Below are 18,684 nucleotides of genomic sequence, written 5' to 3'. Positions count from 1 at the left end.
GGACTATACTATGGATTCATCAAATATAAAAAAAAGTGATTTTTTTTTTCAGATTATGTAATGTTTTTTAAATGTTTCTTATTAAAGTTATAAAATGTTGTGCTTTTGATCGAAGCTGGATTCAACAAAGTTCTGTGGTTTTCATAAATAAGTATTTCTTTTATTTTCTGTGGTATTATAATACCAGAAAGAATAATAAAAAAAAAAAAGTCTAACATGTCGGATAATGTATATACTTTATGAGTACAGGAATGAAAACTAATATAAATACAATAACAAAAATACAAAAAATAAACACTTAAAATACAAAAAAAAGGTAGAAAAACAGATAATGTGAACGGCATGTTTGAGTATATCAGTAAAGTCTTGCTGAATGAAGTAAGGCACATCATACAAAAGTTTAAAAGTTTCCTTTGAGTGCGTAGAATACTGTGAGCATGAGTAAAAAAAAGAAATTATTTACATTTTAATCTTATAAATGTGTCCCTTTTTCTGACAATATGGTCTGAGAGGCAGAGAAAGCAAGATATAAAAAAGAATTAAAAAACATGTAAAATATCCTGTGAGTTTGAGACAGTCAACTTTTACCAGCTACCAAAACTAATGCAAAAGCCCCCCTGGTAGTCCTTTGACCTGCCTGATCAGAGTTAGTGTGTCCTATATACATTGTGTGTGTGTGCGTCCTTTGGGATTACAGCTTGTTGTGATGAGGGGCAAAGACACACTTATAGGTCCTCGTCCTCTGCAGAGCTGAAGCTGTTCCTGCGGCTGCTGTCTTTGGACACAGGTCCAGGAGAACCTGCTGAGAGAAGAGGATCAGCTCCAAACGGTGACAGAGGGTCATCCATCAGGATCTCATCCAGCTGGTGCTCCTCCTTCAGTGTGGCTGTAAAGAAGTCTGTGAAGTGGGACAGTGGGTCGGAAAACGTGGTGCAGGGGTCTGCGGTGGTGATGTGGTCTTGGGGTCCACTGGTGGTGGTGATGGAAGGGACTCCAGATACCTCGGCTATCCTCTGGAGGTAGTCGCTGTTGGAGTCTTCCCGGTACAGGGACGGCTGCTGGAGTTGCTGGGCCTGGGGAGGGGACTGTTGCTGCTGCTGCTGTTGCTGCTGCTGCTGCTGCTGTTGTTGTTGCTGCTGTTTGAGGAGGTGAGATGATAGTTCAACGGTTCCCAAAGCAGTGGTCATGTTTGGAAGTCCATGTGCTCGGGCCTGGATCTCAAGCTCCTGGAACATGAAAGGGGGGAAGTCATTAGTTAACTAGTGGTAGTCAAACCAAAGATAGACCTTACACCATGGAAGATTCCATTAAATTCTGGAAAGGAACCAGATCAATATACTGATTCTGGATCAAATAATCACTATCTGTCATCATTGGCGACCCTTCAAGAATTCATGCCTCAGTTTGTAAATAATTGTTCATTAATAAATTTGACTCAACTATGTTGAATTGGTTTGTCAATTGCCCTAGAGTTTCATCTGGATCATATTCGGATTGCGCAATACACTGGATTTTTTTTCAAAGTGCCAATACATTTGGAGCTCTGCAGTGGTTCCCAACCTTTTTGAGATCATGACCTTAATTTGACATCCCCAAAAACTTTCTTCTTCTTCTTTTTATCATGTTTTTATACTTTGTAGTGTAAAAAGTGAAAATGCTCAGATATTTTTAAACTGTATTTATTTATTTATTTATTTATTTATTTTCTTTAACCACATTTTTTTAACTAGATTTATATTTGAGAAAGTGAATGTATAGAATATAGTTGTTTAGGATTGTTTGTTGTGTTTTAACTTGAAAATAAATATTATTACAATTTTTCATTAAACATATTTTTAATCAGTAATTATTTCTTATCAATTACAACACACTTCAGGAGACCCCATTTAAATTTCAGGTGACCACACATCACCGATGCAGATAACTGCCAATATCTGGCAAATTGAATATTTGGTGCTTGGTGGAGTTTTGCGCTCTTGTTTAAATTGCATCATACAGGACAATCCCCAACACTGAACAATCGTCACAAGTGTTTCATTTGTTCGTACCAATGGGCGTGCACTGTAGCTGTTCCCACTCAACGTTCTTGAAGATAAAATACGGCGCTTCCGGGTGCTCCCATCTTGCAATTTTGGAGCCAGAGTCTGCGCAGTAGGATCCAGTGGGAGGAGCCCTGGTAAGACGCCCCGCCCATTTAGCATACTGCCCTGATGTCTTACGCAGCCCAGCTACGCTAAGAACATAGGTATCTTTCCCGCTGAAAATTCTACTTAGAACAGTTTACTGCAGAACAGCTCATTTTGACAGCTAGAAAAAGACAAAAAACTGAACGGAAATGTGAAACGACGTCTCGGTTTTCCTCGGTCTGTCTCACAACAAAAAGAGCTACACAATATCCGAGGCTGTCAATCATATACGACGTCAAAACCTGTTTTTCAACCTCAAATAACTTATTTAAAACAAACTTTACAGAAAAATGAGCACTTGAACACAATGTAGGGTGATAATAACTAATGATCACAGCAGAGTTTAGGTTTGGAAAAAAATTATGTGACGAGTATTTTAACTTTACAGTTTGACCCACATCCTATCTGTTATCATTGAGGAGACGGGGTTTATGACCAATACTGCAGCCAGTCAGCAGGGGGAGCTCTAAAAATAAAAGCATCCTTATTTTTTAGTCTATGATACGTACGCATTATGATGTCAATAGCCATTATGGTTGTACAGATGTAATCTGTACAACCATAATGGCTATTGTACAGATGTGTTTTTATGTGTTTGCAACTCATGTCACGAGAGACAAGGAAGAACATGTTTGTTTAAAAATGGCATTGAACCAAAGTGGCACCAAAATAAGGTTCAAAATTGCGCTTGCAGTGTTGACCTTTGACAGCATGTGCAGACAAAGAGAAAAATAAATAAATCAAAATTTCAGTATTGCCCATTCCTATTTGGAATATATGATGCAAGGAAGCTGCAATGCCTAAAAATGTATTCATATTTACCATATGTCTGCTTATCTTGAAGTAGGTCATTTTTATGAGACTGAAATGCATTCTCCATATGTTTGATGCTATTATAAATTAGCTTCTGCTGATGCTCTACTGCTATTTCTACTCTGCCTTGATCCTTATGTATGAGCTGAGGTCATTGTCTTTCTTCAATAGGTAATTAACAATGGCATTTGTTAGAGGCGATTACAAGGAGGAAGGGTCTTTGTAAACAGCAGGGAGAGTTATAATGGGATTAATGATGATGGACGATTGTTTAAAACAGTGGTTCTCAAGCTTGTTTGGCTCATGTACCCCCTTTCTATTATTTCTGAATCCAAGTACCCCCTTTGTCCGGCAACAACATTTTGCTCAGAATATTTTTTTATAACAACTATAGAGCATAATGATAGATTGAAGGGGGGTTAACACACATTAAGTGGAGAGAAACAGTTTTTAGTGGCTCATGAATATATTATTTATCATCTCCCACCTGGTGTGGGACCAAGACTGACCTTTGTATTTTCTGTTCATGTTCTAATCAGGATCATTTTCATCATTATTATGATTATCGTTTTCAAACCAAGAATACACATTTTAAAATCCCTTCATTTTTCATGCTTTTATTTGTTAATTTTTTACTTTCTCTTACTCTTAATGTATCCCTTATTGCAGTGGTTGTCAAACTTTTTTGGCTCCAGTTCCCCTTTCTCTTTTTTATGAATCCAAGTACCCCCTTTGTCCAACTACAACATTTTGCTTAGAAAGCAATATAAAAACATCTATAGAGGGTTTTTTACTTCCGAGTGCCTCCAATATGGCCGCGTATCCGGGTTACTGCCCAGAATGTGTAAAGAAGTAAAGAAGTGGAAAGAAACAGTATTTAGTGAAGTGGTTCGCAACCTTTGGTTGGATCGTAACCCCATTCTTATATCAAGAATTTCTGGCGTCCCCAAGTACATTTTTTTTCTAGAATTAGTATTTGATCATGTTTGAGCTCAGATTTTTTATGGTAAATTGTAATATGGACTTGATAGCATTTTTATACCTACACTGAAGTAGTCCCAAAGCGCTTTACAATATCAACTAATTTACCTATTCACACACCAATGGGACTGAGCTGCCATGCAAGGTCAACGACTGGAAGCTACTTAGGGTTCAGTGTCTTGCCCAAGGACGCTTTGATGCATAGACAGTATAGACTGGGATCAAACCCCCCAACCTCTTGATCGAAGACGACCCCCGTACAATAGAAATAGAAAGACAGTTGTTTAACATTGTGTGTTGTTTTAATCAGAAAATAAGAATAATGATTAAAAATATTCAAAAATTTACCCCATTTCAACTCCAGGCGACCCCACATGGGGTCCCGACCCCACATGGGGTCCCGACCCCAAGGTGGAAAAACACTGATTTGAGTGGCTCCGAAATATATTTATTTCTATAGTTTTCATCATTTCCGGTCATCTCACGTCTAGGGTGGGACCAACACTCCCACTTTATTTGTTCATTTTCCACTTCCGCTCTCTCTCAACTCCCTGTAGTGCCATTGCATATCCCTAGGGGTACAGATACCCCTATTTGAGAAACGCTGCCTTATAGTGCCAGTGCGTACCCCCATTTGAAAAACACTGGTTTAAAAATACTCTCATTTCTTCACATTACAATATCATTTATGTATCTACAATTTATATTAAAATAATTTCTTAACGTGGAATATTTTGCATAGAAGGAAAAATCTATGGTTACATGGGCTAGATTTGGCCAGATGGCTATAGGAGAAACTGACCTTTAGTGCTTCCAGACTTTTTTAAAAAAAAATTTTAATTAGTATTATGTTGGTCATTAAAATAAAATAAAAAATGTAAATTAATCATCTGTACCTGGATCCTCAGCATCAGCTTCCTGTTTGTCTGCTCCAGCTTCTTCTGCCTGTTGTCCAGTTCCCGTGCATGCTGCTGCTCCTTCTGCAGCCACCTGATGTACTCCACCGAGGCCTTTAGGATAGTGCCTTTGTTCCACCGCATGTCACTGCAGAAAGGACAAATGTTCAAGATAAGCTTTTACACCAAGCTCCGGATGCTTGCTAAAGGGGTTACATTTTTAGCAGATTTTTTTTTTTTTTTTTTTTCCTTTCTTTTCTTCCCTTTTTTACATCATGAATAGGAAATGTGTGATTCACACTGGGCGATTATTCACCCTTGGACATTACATGAGGACATGGAATGGGATTTTTAATAGAATAGTTAAGAAGCTATGTGGAAAGTCCATTCCTAAACCGCCTTGTTCGGTAAAATTAATCCTTGAGTAAAAAAAAAGGGTGAATGAAATAGAACTAAGTAGTGAAGCAATATACTTAAGGTGCAAGAGTGCAAGTCATTCTTTTGCAGATATTATTAAAGGACTGGGAGCTGTGGTAAAATTGTCCTTTTCTCCATGACTTGGACGTTGGTCTGATCAGCATTAATAATCTCTCTTATCTGGTGTTAACGGCAGGATGACAAATGCTAACCCTCCATTTAAACCTGATGCAAAGTTCAACTGCAGAAGATGGCCATTGGATTTCCATTCAATCCCTACTATGTTCCAATTGTGCTTCAAACTTTGATTTAAATGGCTTGGCCTGCTTTTCTGCGTTTGACCCTTTTCTCATCATTCACGCTTTGAGCTGAACCGCGGGGACCTCGCTCAGGATGTGCAGCTCTTAGAGCGGCAGCTACCATGGAAGTTCAAGTGCACCCTTGAAATATGACTAAAATGTGCTCGAGTAGTCATTTGAATTCAATGAATAACTTTTGGGGTGCCTTTGTGCTGGGAATTTAACACGTTTTCCCGGAGCACGAGCTCTTGTCATTGTTATAGTGGCACGTAGTAAAGCAGAAAATGGTAAACTCTGTTTAAATACTGTTTTAGATTGATTGATTGATTGATTTTTTTTTTTTTTTTGCACATACAAAATATTTTAATACTCATCAAAGACTGTGCTGGTAGAGACCACAGGTCTCCCAACCAATTCCAACTAATCAATTTACATACAGTACACAAAGCTACAGATTACTTTTAAAAAATATATATATATATTTTATTTTTTAAAGGAGTTCAAAGTGGAAATAGATTTTAGGGTCTGAGGTAAATCGTTCCAAAGTGATGGGCCTCCATATTTCAAAATACATTGATTAATCAAAATACTGCTATAAGGCAGATCATGGAAAATGAAATACTGTCTCTTTTTAAAATTGTGTAATTTCTAATATTTTATACCATGCACTTTGATACTGATTAACCTTTCATTACGACAGACTTTTACTGTAACTGATGTTGTTTTTTTGTTAATTGTGTCTGTTTGGCTTTAATCTTTGAAGTGTACTTGAATGTGAAATTTTGTTGCACTTGTGCAATGAAAATAAAATGATTCTATTCTATAGAATATATTCTATTCAATGAAAATCCCTGCAATGCCTTGTTGAATAATTGTGAAGATTTGAGAAATATTTAAAGAAATGACAGAATACATTTGGTATCTCGGTGGGCATATGCACATCAATAAACCCATCCATCCATCCATTTTCAGACCTGCTTGTTCCTGTTTTTCAAGATCACGGGGCACATGAATCAACAATTTCTGTAAATGTTTACATTGAGAATGGACAAAATGTAGTATTTTCAGAACAGAGGACCAGATGAAGACAAATAATCCAAGGAATCCAACATTCTTAGAAATGTCTTTTGAATTAACAAAACCATGTTTAAATAAGTTTGACAGGTTTTGTTCCAAGCTATATTACAATAAATAAGGTATGGGAAAATTAAGATATAATATAGTCATTATACAAGAGGGATTAACAAATGAATAGACTCAGACCCAGAATACCTATTATTTTCTTACAAACATACTCATAGTGAGATTTCCAATTGAGTGTTTGGTCATCAATGACTGCAAAAAATTTGGTTTTATATACTATGTTAATCTTGACTCCATCAATTGGCAAATTCACATCATTTTGACTTAAGGTTCTTTATGCTAAAAATTGTAATGTTAGTTTTATGTATATTAAGAGAAAGTATGTTATGTTTGAACCACTCGGATATCTTACATCAGAGGAGTCAAACTCATTTTAGTTCAGAGGCCAAATACGGAAAAGTTTGATCTCAAGTGGGCCGCAGAGGATGGGAATCGAATTACAACATAACATTTGCATTTCTATGTATAAATGATATAAAAGCATGTATGTAGTAGATAAGGCACCGACAATATCCAAGCTATAGGTGAAAGGGAGTGACAATATTATTTAAATTTGCAGAAATGTCAAATCCGAGCATGATTTTGGAAAATCTAGGTTTGTTCCAACAATTCAGGAGTAAAAATGACTTCAATGAAACTTCACTTGAATAATTGTAAAGTTCGACTTTCCAAAAAAATCTGTTGAAATGTTATGTTTTTTAAAGATGCCAATATTTGTTTGGATATGATGCAGTGATTTAAAATTACTCCCAATTCCTCGTTCATTTCAACAAATAATTCTCATGAAAAGTTTCTATTTTTTCAATATTGTCATAATTCCAGCGCTTAAGTTCCCATGGAAATTGGCCAGATATTTTACGCCCCTTTGCAACCTGACTGTGATGTCTGCAACTACATTATTTGGTCATTTACACAATGTTTCATGTTTTCTCAGACGCCGGATTGGATGTTTAAAAGGGCCAGATTTATCCCCCGGGCTTTGAGTTTGACACTATTCAAAATTCTTGTGAGATAATAAAAGACATGAGTCATTGGCAAACATAAGATGCAAAGCAATTTTACAAACATTTTTCAAAACCATTAACGTAAATAATAAACAAAAGAGGTCCTAGAATGAAGCCCTGAGGTTTGACTACTTACGGGTCATTCGACTTGGGTATGAGTGTCCCGAGCTCCTTAATCCTGTAATTAATGTTGTATCTTCGCCTTCTTTCAACTAAAACAAGACCAGAGAAAAAGCAAAAGATCAGAAGTCTGTTAACTAGCCAATAGCTATAACTCTTCCTTAGGTTCTACAGGGTTAAAAGCCAACCGGAGACACTTACTTAAGTTATGGTTGTCTTTTTTCTGCCTCTCTTTAGCCATCACCCTTGTGTCGTGTTCTGTCAAAGAAATGAATCACAGGGGGGAAGCAAATGAATTAGCAATGCGGCTAATTCAGAAAAGAGCAGCAAAAGCCACAGAAGGTTCAGTCATAAAGCAAACAATCAGTGGTTCTGATAGAGTTCAGAGTCGGTGTCAGAATGTGACCCTTCCATGCGTTTGTCTACCAGTTTGACCTCCTTACACACACAGAGACACACATACACACACTGAGCACCAGTTCATCCCTGCTATAGCATGTGTGTAAGTCATTGTTAAAAAGGTGGCCAGTTTTAGACAACTTCTTCTATATAATTAAAGGCGGCTCAGCAGATTCACTAAGAGGCACAAAAATGCCAGAGCTTCCATATGCGTATTCACGTTCCTCTAAATTACATAATTAGGCTCCTCAGATTGGATTTGCCAATTTGTTCCTGTTGATTTAATTAAGATGATTTTAACTCTGTGTATCGGATCATTGTCCTCTCACGCTCAAATAAAAAAGTTGGCAATTTACGGATTTGCCCACAGGATTCGGCCAAAATTAGTTCTATTTCCTAAATCAATTCAACATCATTTTAGCTTGATGCAAGAAATGTCTTGAAAGATGCTTTATTAACGAATATTTTATAAGTTTAAAACTTACATAGTTTTTAATCAGGTTTGATTCATATATCATTCATATTATTCATATATATATATATATATATATATATATATATATATATATATATATATATATATATATATATATATATTAGGTCATGTCCAGCAGCTTTAAAAGGGAGTTTTGCTAGTGTTAGGTAGAATTAGGATAACAAGAAGATAACATTTTTAGTTTGATCTTTCAAATTATGTTATTCACTAGAATTTTCTCTTTTTTTAATTTATTTATTGGTCAAACGGTATGAGGTCATACCTGTGTATTCCCTTTTAACAGTGAGCTTTGTAGCATTAGATGTGGGATTCATTCCACCATTAGGGACGTTCATACCTGGTTCACCCCCATAGAGGTCCAGCATGCTGCTACTGAGGGACACCTGGAGGCAAAGTGAAGGGAGGCAAAGGATGAATAAAAGAGTCAGCTAAAGGTGATTTCCATTTCAATTTCACACACAGGACTTTTACGCTTGAACCAAAGCCAGATACGGTAGTTGTTTTGTGACTTTGTGGGAAGTGAAGTGTAAAGAGCCAAGACCTCCTTCCAGGGATCTACAGTTCCATGTGTCTCCCAGCAGGAAAACCCAAATCCTCTGCTATGCTGCTGACTTGTGGTCCCATTCAGATAACTTTCTCATCTTAAATGACAAAGAGTTCAACAACTCAACAAGGTTGTCACGAAAATATAACCTTGTCAGATAAGCATTACCCCTGACCTCCAACCTACGTTTGCTGCTCTCTGAGGGGTTGATCTTAACAGTGCCTTTATCTACAAAGCCCCCAAAACTGGACAGTGCCGCAAACACTGATGTGCTCTGTGTCAAAAATAGCATCCCATCAGATGAAAAGGCTAGTTGGGTCAACTGCTTGAACAGAGGCAAAACTGTTTTCCTATGGTGGCCTCATGTCTGGGAAAGCCTACATCAAATCTGGAATAATCGTGCCTTTTCACAGAGTAGCAAGATGTCAAGATATATCCAACACATGCGTAGCTAATTCAAATTTGTGTATTTATGGGAAAATACCACAGAAAGTCACTGTGGAATTCAAGATGCGCACAGCCAATTTCACCCCTGACAAGTGTGTCAAATGTAACTACTGGAGTGGAGAGAATGATAAGGCTACATGTCAGGTCAAGAGATGAGACGGATCGCGCGTTAGAGAGATGGGAGAAAACAAACTAGGAAAATGCAGACACTTGAGATATTTGCAGTTGATTTGGTCTTCACATGTGCATGTTTTTCTCATCATCTCAAGATAGGAGACAGATGGAGGAAGGGACAAATGTGCATATCAAGATGAAATATTGCAACTATTCCCCAACCACTACTATTGTAATCACTTCAATCCCACTCCCATCTGTTCCCGGATGTGTTGACACGGCAAAACGGCATGATACATTGCGCTGTATGACTGATTAGGATGGATTGATGCATTTAAGCATAGTATCGTATCTGAACAAGCCCATTGGGAGTTTGTGCATTAGCCTGATCCAAAGGCTCAATAACTGCCTCCAACAGAATCTCCCACTCTCTCAATCCTTCATCTCATCCATCCCTCATTTCTTCTCTATCATGACATTTACTTGTCACTTTTTTTAGTGGGTTACAAACATTCCTTTTGCACAAACACTTCCCATTTTGCTTCAGGTCTAGACATGTTTGCTCCATTGAATAAATGTACAACCTCTGTATTTCACCATTTTTCCTTTAAACTTCAGAATTATTTATTTCCCAAATAATTGATATCCATAAAACTCCATCATCTTTAGATATTGTAGAGAAGTTTTTCTTTTCCTCTTATCCTTTTCCCCCCTACCCTAATCTACCTTCTTAAACATCTTTACTTATTTGACAAATGTTGCTAAGCCCTTGTGAACTTTGACTCATCTTTGTTCTTAAGCTGACCTCAAACTAAACCAGGTCCCTCTTTTCCCAAACCAGTTATGGCTGCACTGCATTTTTCCAGAATATAAACTTCAAAGAGATAAACATCAGTAAGTGTCTGTTAAACCAATAGTTTATTGGGGTTTAATACTTACGTTGTTTTGCATAATGATGTTAGGCTCCATGCAATCCAAGCCCCCATCATTGAACCCGGATTCAAGACTAATTAGGTCATCAATAACTTCATCCATTGGAAACTAAAAGAAAACAGTCATTTTAGTGTATTCATGGACAGAGCTGTAATGTTTGTATTCAGATATAAATACTGTCCACATCTTTTGAAATGTCAACATTCAAAATAGACATCAAAGAGGAAGGAACTGTGGAGAGATAAGTCATTCTTTACAGATTATTTTTTTGGTGGGGTTTTTTTTACTGCCATCCCCCGAGGTTTGTGAGACTTCTGTTAACATATTTTCCTCTTCTGAAAAGGTTATCCAATCAGTGGCTGCATGCATGAAGTTATTGATGAGTACATCACAGAGAGGGAGATCAATACTGGCCATATTTTAGTAGATAATGAAGGGGTACTATACTCTCTAGACATAAATCAAAAAACAAATTTCTTTCTTTCTTAACAAAGTTGAAGGGATAAAAAAACAATCTTGACGAATCAAACATTAGCGATGTTAGAACCCACAACTTCTTCTGTGATCACCAGAATTCACAAATATTTTGGAATTGCATTAATTCCCCATATTTATGATTCATCTTACCACTCACCTCATTGTCATGATTGGCCATTGTGAGCAGACTGACCGGGCTGTTGGGGTTGCTGCCGTCGCTGACTGAAGCCATGTGTCCATTCCTCATGACGGGCACGTTGGCCAGTGGCTGGCCAGCAGTGTGCGGGTGTTGCACGACGTGTCCTGATCCGGCCGAAGAGGCCAGCTTGGAGCCCAGCGTCAGATACTGTTTCACTGGCTGGTTCTGGCCCTGGTGCAGGTGGAACTTGGAGTTCTCCAGGTGGTTTTGTACCTGGAGCGTGAAGCGGAAACAAACCATGCAAGTTTTAGGTGTTGTTCAAAGAGAAGATGGTCTAGTATATGAGAGATACTGCAAGTCAATCCAAATGGCTGTCTGCTTTACAAGACGGATGCATTACTCTGATTACCAATTACTATTAGTTTCTCCTGTATCGTAAATTGACAGGCTTACAACATTAACTTTTTCTTATTAGACAACTCGTAGGTACACATCAAGGCATATCACCACTGAGGAAGACTGGCAGTTGACAGTAAAAACATGCCAGGAGGTAAATTTTCCTGAAACGAAACCTCAACATATATTTCAAAAAAGAAAACAAAATGAACTTACTGGAATTGTTACAACATTAACCATTATCATGATGCCATTAGCAGTGTTTTTCATGAAAAGTCGTAATTGGATTTTTTTTTTTCTTTTTTGAGTTGCTTCAGGAAAAAGTTAGAAGACTGACAAGGTCTGTATTTTACATTGCCAGTTGGGTTGTATTTTCAACACAAATAGGAAATACAATGTTATATATTGAAAGGACAATACAAAGATTATTTTTGATTCTTACATTTGAAGCTCTGGTTGCATCTCGCATTGTGTAGTAACTGCAGTCACTTAAGTGTGGCATTCTCAGAAAGTCAGATAATCTTCAGATCGGTTTGTTAGCGTAGCAACAGGGCAGCGTAAAGTTTCCAGGATAAATGCTGCTTCTGCTGCCGCCGATAGTGCTCTCCTGCTGATCCTGTGACTCCTCACTGAGTGTCTCTCTTCCAGTCCCCTAGCATTCACATATAAAGGGCCCTAACTTGACTAATTAGGCCCAAAGCTGGGTGTAAGCCTTTATGTTGCATAGCATGGTAATCACTTCAAACACTGAACTGTCAGATCATCCAGGGGTTTGATCACTGCAGGATATCTGCTTTTAGAGTCTATCACTAATTCGTTCGGACCTCCCTTTTGGGTTTGGTTGACCAATCAGTGGTCATCTCCCAAAGTTCTCTACAAGCAGCTTCAGGGATTGTGGCAGCACAAGTGTTCATTGTTTCCCAGTGAGGGTTCTAAATAACTTATTTAATGCCTTTTTTACACACAACTTTTCATTCATTTACTAGTTCCCAACTTCATAGTTTTGTGTTATTGGTTTTTTTATGCTACTTCAAATTTTCATTGTTATAGGTTAACGGCTATTGTCTAATTGTCTAATGTCTAATTTTCATACATGTCTGTTCTTCACAAAGAACTTCACTGTTCTGTAGTGCTTTATTAGTTTATGCCCTCAAGAGTCATCCAGGGAGTAGTTACACAACAAATGTTAGCAGTGCCGGTCTGATAGTTTGTATCTAGATTTGACTTCCTTTCGATCTACTGATGGAATGCTGAAAAGGCTTTAGTTATATTTACTTATTTTAACTTTATGGACACTTTCACTGTCAATCAACTTGTGCCAGAATAAACTAAAAGAAACAAGAAACATGTTGATGTCAGAAGTAACTTAGCATACAAGTGAAACACTTGTTACTTTCAGAAACCCAACAAACAATCATTCATACTTCTGTTTTTCATACATACTACATGATTTTAAACATGTTTGTTTGGGACATTTGCTTAGGTTTTCCAATTGTGGCGGTATCTTGGTCACACTCTGTACTCTGGTTCTAATTTAATTATTATTATCCCCCACCGCAAAGTGGAAAAAGGATATAGGTTTGGGCTCCTTCCGTCCGTTCGTCCGTCCCTCCGAGTTAAAGGGGACAGCTTTTCTCAGGAACTGTTTAAGATAGGATAACCAAATTCGGTGTGTCAATACCTTGATGGAATTCAAAAATGAGAAGTGCGGAATATTTTTTTCCGGAATTATTGCCGTTGTTCTGTTTTTCTTTACTCTGGGTGAGTTTGTGTGTTTTGACCTACCACTGTTGCCGTAGTAGTTGGTAGTCGCCATCTTGAAACCCCATGGCCTACTGGTCTCTACTAACTAAGTTAGCATAAACGGTGTGTTAAAATAATCACTGCCAATCGCGGTAAATGTTAGCATGAGCATATACATGGGTTTTCCCATAGACGTTAGCATGAAGCTAGCAGACTTTGTAATAATGTTTCTCGGAGTTATTGCCTTTGTTCTGTTTTAAGGTTGTGAGTTATAATGACAATCAATCTGGCAGGAGATGTTGATGATTATGTCTTCTTGTTTAATATGTGGTTCAAAGAGAATTTTTTCAAATTTGAGGTAGTTTTGGGGTGGATTGTGGTCTGGTTTTAAAAAGGTTTGGCATGAGTTGTATCAGGCAACACTGGCAGTAGACTTTGTAGAGAAGGTATTAGTAAGTAAGTAAGTAATGTTTATTTATATATACACAAAGTGCTTTACATATCAGCTCATTCACACTCATACTCACACACCAATGGGACAGAACTATCATGCAAGGCGCTAGTCGACCACTGGGATCAAATTGGGGTCCAGTGTCTTGCCCAAGGACACTTCAACACATAGACTGGTATAGACCGGGATCGAAACCCGTGGTTCCCAATCTTTTTTGGGAACCACTGGTCCCGGGACTTTTTTGTCCCGTGTACCCCCTTTGCATTTTGTGAAATCATGTGTTCATATCATAAGTATCCTCTCCATAATTTAATATGCTTTTTCATTTGTGGAACAGCGGAATTTCTTATACCACTAACTGTATCTCTAACATTGGTTCCGTAAGGCTTAATCTACAAATTCAAAACAATAAGTGGAATTTAAAGTGGAGTTGACTGTTTTTCAAAAAATACCAATGCAATCTTTATGTGATTACTTCAGTGGTAAATTAATATAGTATCCTATGTAAAATGTAGCTAATCATTGTCTCCTGTTGTCAGAAATGTGATAAAAATGGCCTTTACAGCATAAAATAATCACTTTTTCAATAAATTACAAGAAAATATAGTATTTTAGTTTGTGGTGAATTTGTCCCAAAAAAATACCCTAAAAAGGCAGTAGGAACATTGGTTCCATAAGCTTAAAATGACTGATTCCAAACAATGAGTGAATAAAAATAATTAAATAAACAATGAGTGGAATTTAAAGTGTTTTTTTTATTTTTATTTTTGAATTATTTTGAACCCAATGCAATTAACCTATACAGCATAAATAATCCGGTTTCAATAAATTACAAGAAAATATTTGAGCAATAGTACTGTTAGTTTGTTGTGGGTTCGATAAAAAAATAACTATTAATAAATAAATTTAAAAAATCCTTAAAAAGAACTAGGAACATTTCCTGATTATTTTTAAATTAATTGTTAAATATTTCCGAGTACCCCGTGCAATGTGCTCTTGTACACCTGTTTGGGAACCACAGTTTTAGACAACGCAAGGAATGGATGGTGCGGAAAAAAGAAAAAAAAAAATGGAAAAAGTGTGTAATAATATTTATAATAAGTTAAAGCTCTTCATAGTTGTTTTTTGGGTAAAACGTTTAGCATTTTGTGTGAATGTCGAACAATTCTCAGTATGGCACGTTTGTGTTATTTGTTTCAAACTCAGCATTAAATTCCACATGTCAGCCAGACTGTCTGTGCTTATTCACCACTCATCCATCTAACTAAGACCAGCCTTGACACAATACGAAACTTGTAGTAAGGACTGAGAGTTGTTATCCGCCTCCTCCGAGCCAAACAACATGCCAGTTGTTTGCCAATCAACATTTTTTTTTTCCACTGTGAGGGGAGGGATGGAGAGATGCCATGACTGCGACACAGCACATCTGCTTTGTCCTGGTTTCACTTTAGCCTTCTCACTACTGTAAATGCCGGAGACATGCTTGTTATCCACTTAAGGGAATCAGATTAGATTTAAGAGGTAATGGTGCTTTAGTCACCATGGCAAAGCTTCACAATGATGCTCCTGTGCATGTGTGATGTGGATATGCTGAAAATGATCAGGGCCCGCCATACACACGGGACCAGATAGGAATCGCATCAGCCAAGGGCTCTTGTTTTGGGTTTGTTGTGTCTATTGGAGTATTTCAGTTTGGCTCTCAGCACCTGCTACAACAATCAAGCCTGTGTTTGGCCTTCGTGGTAAGGAAGAGGTCACAGGTTCATTTTCTATTTACACACAGCTGCACAGTTATTTCTGACTCGCATATAAGTGGAAGACTCAGTGGTAGGAATGTTAGCGGTTTAGTTTTTTTGTAACAGAGATGTAAAAAAAAAAAAAACCAACAATTTAAACTTTTCATGTCAATATAAATAATTAATACGTAATAAAAAACTTGAATCAAATCTTGCCAATGAATACAGATGTTAAAAATGTTATGATCAGCATCCAAATAACTCGATACACCCTATTTCTTGAGACTGAATATGGGTGCAACATCCTGTATGATTAATAATATTAAACAAGAGAAAATGACTTTGTTGAACATTAAACATTAATTTTGTTTTTTGCTTCCAAATAACTCTATTATTACTGTTAAATATGTGGTTCTACTTTTTATGTTTTTTTTAAGAGTTTTGATGAAGTCACAATATTTACATACACACACACACACACACACACACACACATATATATATATGTGTGTGTGTAATATATAAGGCTGAAAAAAAATCTTTAAAAAGGGAGGGCGCAACATATAAATTTCATGAATCACTGCCCTGTTTATCTGTTTAAAAAAAAAAAAAATCCAATAGCTATATTTTATTTATTTGCTTATTTTAACAAATAACCACTGTTGTTAACTATTAAAAAAACACTTAATGCTACTTTTGCTGTTATACAGGAATTGAATCCATAAATAACACATACAGTATCCTGTGTCCTTCTCATCTCACTTTAAATATTCATACATGAAAGATATATTATTTTTTGACACTTTTTGTTACATAAAGATCAAAACAGCCTTGGATTTAATGCACTAACTTAGTCAATCTAGCAAGCGGCAAAAAAACCCTCTCTAAGAGTTATGTTTAATCATGGTCTCATTTACTGTACCTCAGAGTGTTTTTCTATAGTCCCCATTGAAATATTCCATCTCCAATATCAATGTAACACTGATCTTCTTCTGAACTGAAGCTCTTGCCCAACCCAGTTTCAGTATTGGCCAAGTTCTCCTTTCACTTCAATAACTCATGAAAAGCTTGTAATAGTAACAATATCTGTTTTTTTTTTACAAACTGTGGTGAAAACTCCATTGGTGGGAGGGATACAAAATTATTTGAAAGTCGATTTAAAAAAAAAATGTCTTCACATTCACACTTACTGTATTATTATTTTTATTTATTTTTTTGCTGAGTCTGCTAACCAATAACTGACCACTTGTTTGGAGATCTAAAGGAATTACTGATAAATGCTATGAGAGATCACATTATTTCTGACGCACATATAATAAATTAAATTAATTAAATTTCCATGACAAGATAACTAATCAATATGTAATCAAAATCCTAATCAACATTGAAAGCAGATGTAAAAATACTATGTCCAGCTTCCTCCTAACTCTATACACCATTGAGAGAATTGTTGTCTGAATATGGGTCCAACTTCCTGTATGATAAATAATATAAAACAAGAAAGAACGACCTTGCTGAATATTGAGCATTAAAAATAGAAAAAAATGCACCAAAATGACTTTACTATTACTGTTCTAAAATATGTGATTGTACATTTTATGTTGTTTTTATGATTTTTAAAGAAGAATGGTCACAATTTGTACCTTTTCTACCTCAAATTTAGGTGTTGCATATACAGAATACTGAATTATCTTCTGTTTGTTTGAAAGAAACCAACTGCAAACCAATAACTGACCACTTGTTTGCAAATCTAAAGGAATTACTGATAAACACGGTGCTACAAAATTCAAATTCCACAGTGGCTATTCAGTTATTCTGGTTGTAAGGAACCAACTTATTTTTAAAGGGCAGACAACCTTTCACGCGTGTAACCAAATGCAGACATCATTAGACACACACGTACACACCATCATCCAAACACCTTCCTCTAAATCAGATCTAGTCCGACATCTCCCTGCATCTATATGGGATGTTCCCTACCTGCAGAAGTTGGATTTCTGTCATGGTCATCACTTTGACCACACAGCAGCGACTCATGGCTCTCCAGAGTGGCAGCCCTCACCCGCCACAGGTGCCACCGAGTCGTACAAATGAACAACAACTGTCACAGCAAGTCTCACACAGCGAAGAGATGAAGAGGAAGCCTATAGGAGAGATGCTGCAGCCTTTTTCCTGAGCTTTTGCAGAAATATCAAAAAGGAAGACGTGACACATCAGCTTATTTTTGAGGCACTTAGACCGTTTCCTGTGTGTGTGTGTGTGTGTGTGTCGTTGTGTGTGTGTGTGTGTGTGTGTGTGTGTGTGTGTGTGTGTGTGTGTGTGTGTGTGTGTGTGTGTGTGTGTGTGTGTGTGTGTGGTTGTGTGTGCGTGTGTGTGTGTGTTCTTGGTCAGGAAAAGACCGGACAGAGACAGAAATGCAGATGTCTGTTTGAGGGCTGCAAAGTGTGCGAGTAAAAGCAGAATACGTTGACAGAATGTGAGCTCAGCACATTCTCTTGTGTTATCTGCTTGAAACCCACTTCCCCTGGAACTGGCACTTTAACCGACCAATCTACTGTCACACGTTCAATAGAGAAATCTCTGCTATGCTAATACACTGAAGCAAACATGTAGCCAAATTATAGTCCAAACCAAAACAGGCAAAGCAAAATCATCAGTAAAATCCCTCCAGATAATGCTTAGATTCAGCAACTCTGGAATCAAGCAACATGGGAAAACTATTGTTTGATCGTGATTGTTGGACACTCGACCAATGGAAAATTGCTCACACAAATTGGAAAATGGACAGATGCCCACCATTGAAATATCTACTCTACAAACCGCAACTTTTAAATTGTAAATGAAGTTTCAGAAATGTAAAACTACTGATATATCGTTTTCAAATAGAAGTACTGTTACTGGATTGAAATTGCACTCAATGACAAGTACAAGTAGGTCATACATGTGAGCTG

At 37.1% G+C, this 18,684-nt stretch overlaps 1 protein-coding gene across 2 annotated transcripts; it reads right to left on the bottom strand.

Moving 5' to 3' along the window:
• Positions 1 to 441: 441 nt before the first annotated feature.
• On the bottom strand, positions 442 to 17,930 carry tfec (transcription factor EC). 2 transcript variants are annotated; one of them, XM_028450861.1, is made up of 8 exons: positions 17,714 to 17,930; positions 11,427 to 11,681; positions 10,799 to 10,900; positions 9,092 to 9,137; positions 8,061 to 8,117; positions 7,876 to 7,951; positions 4,877 to 5,024; positions 442 to 1,226 (listed from the first exon to the last, which is right to left on the bottom strand). In XM_028450861.1, the coding sequence occupies exons 1-8, from the start codon at positions 17,768 to 17,770 to the stop codon at positions 726 to 728; spliced, it is 1,242 nt and encodes a 413-aa protein (XP_028306662.1). In that variant the 5' UTR covers positions 17,771 to 17,930; the 3' UTR covers positions 442 to 725. The 2 variants fall into 2 exon arrangements, with proteins under 2 accessions (XP_028306662.1, XP_028306661.1); XM_028450860.1 differs by lacking the exon at positions 17,714 to 17,930 and adding an exon at positions 12,247 to 12,306.
• Between the last annotated feature and the right edge of the window lie 754 nt (positions 17,931 to 18,684).

The sequence above is a fragment of the Gouania willdenowi genome, chromosome 6 (genome assembly GCF_900634775.1).
Source record: "Gouania willdenowi chromosome 6, fGouWil2.1, whole genome shotgun sequence".
Lineage (NCBI taxonomy): Eukaryota > Metazoa > Chordata > Actinopteri > Blenniiformes > Gobiesocidae > Gouania > Gouania willdenowi.
This window is presented reverse-complemented; position numbering and strand designations above follow the sequence as displayed.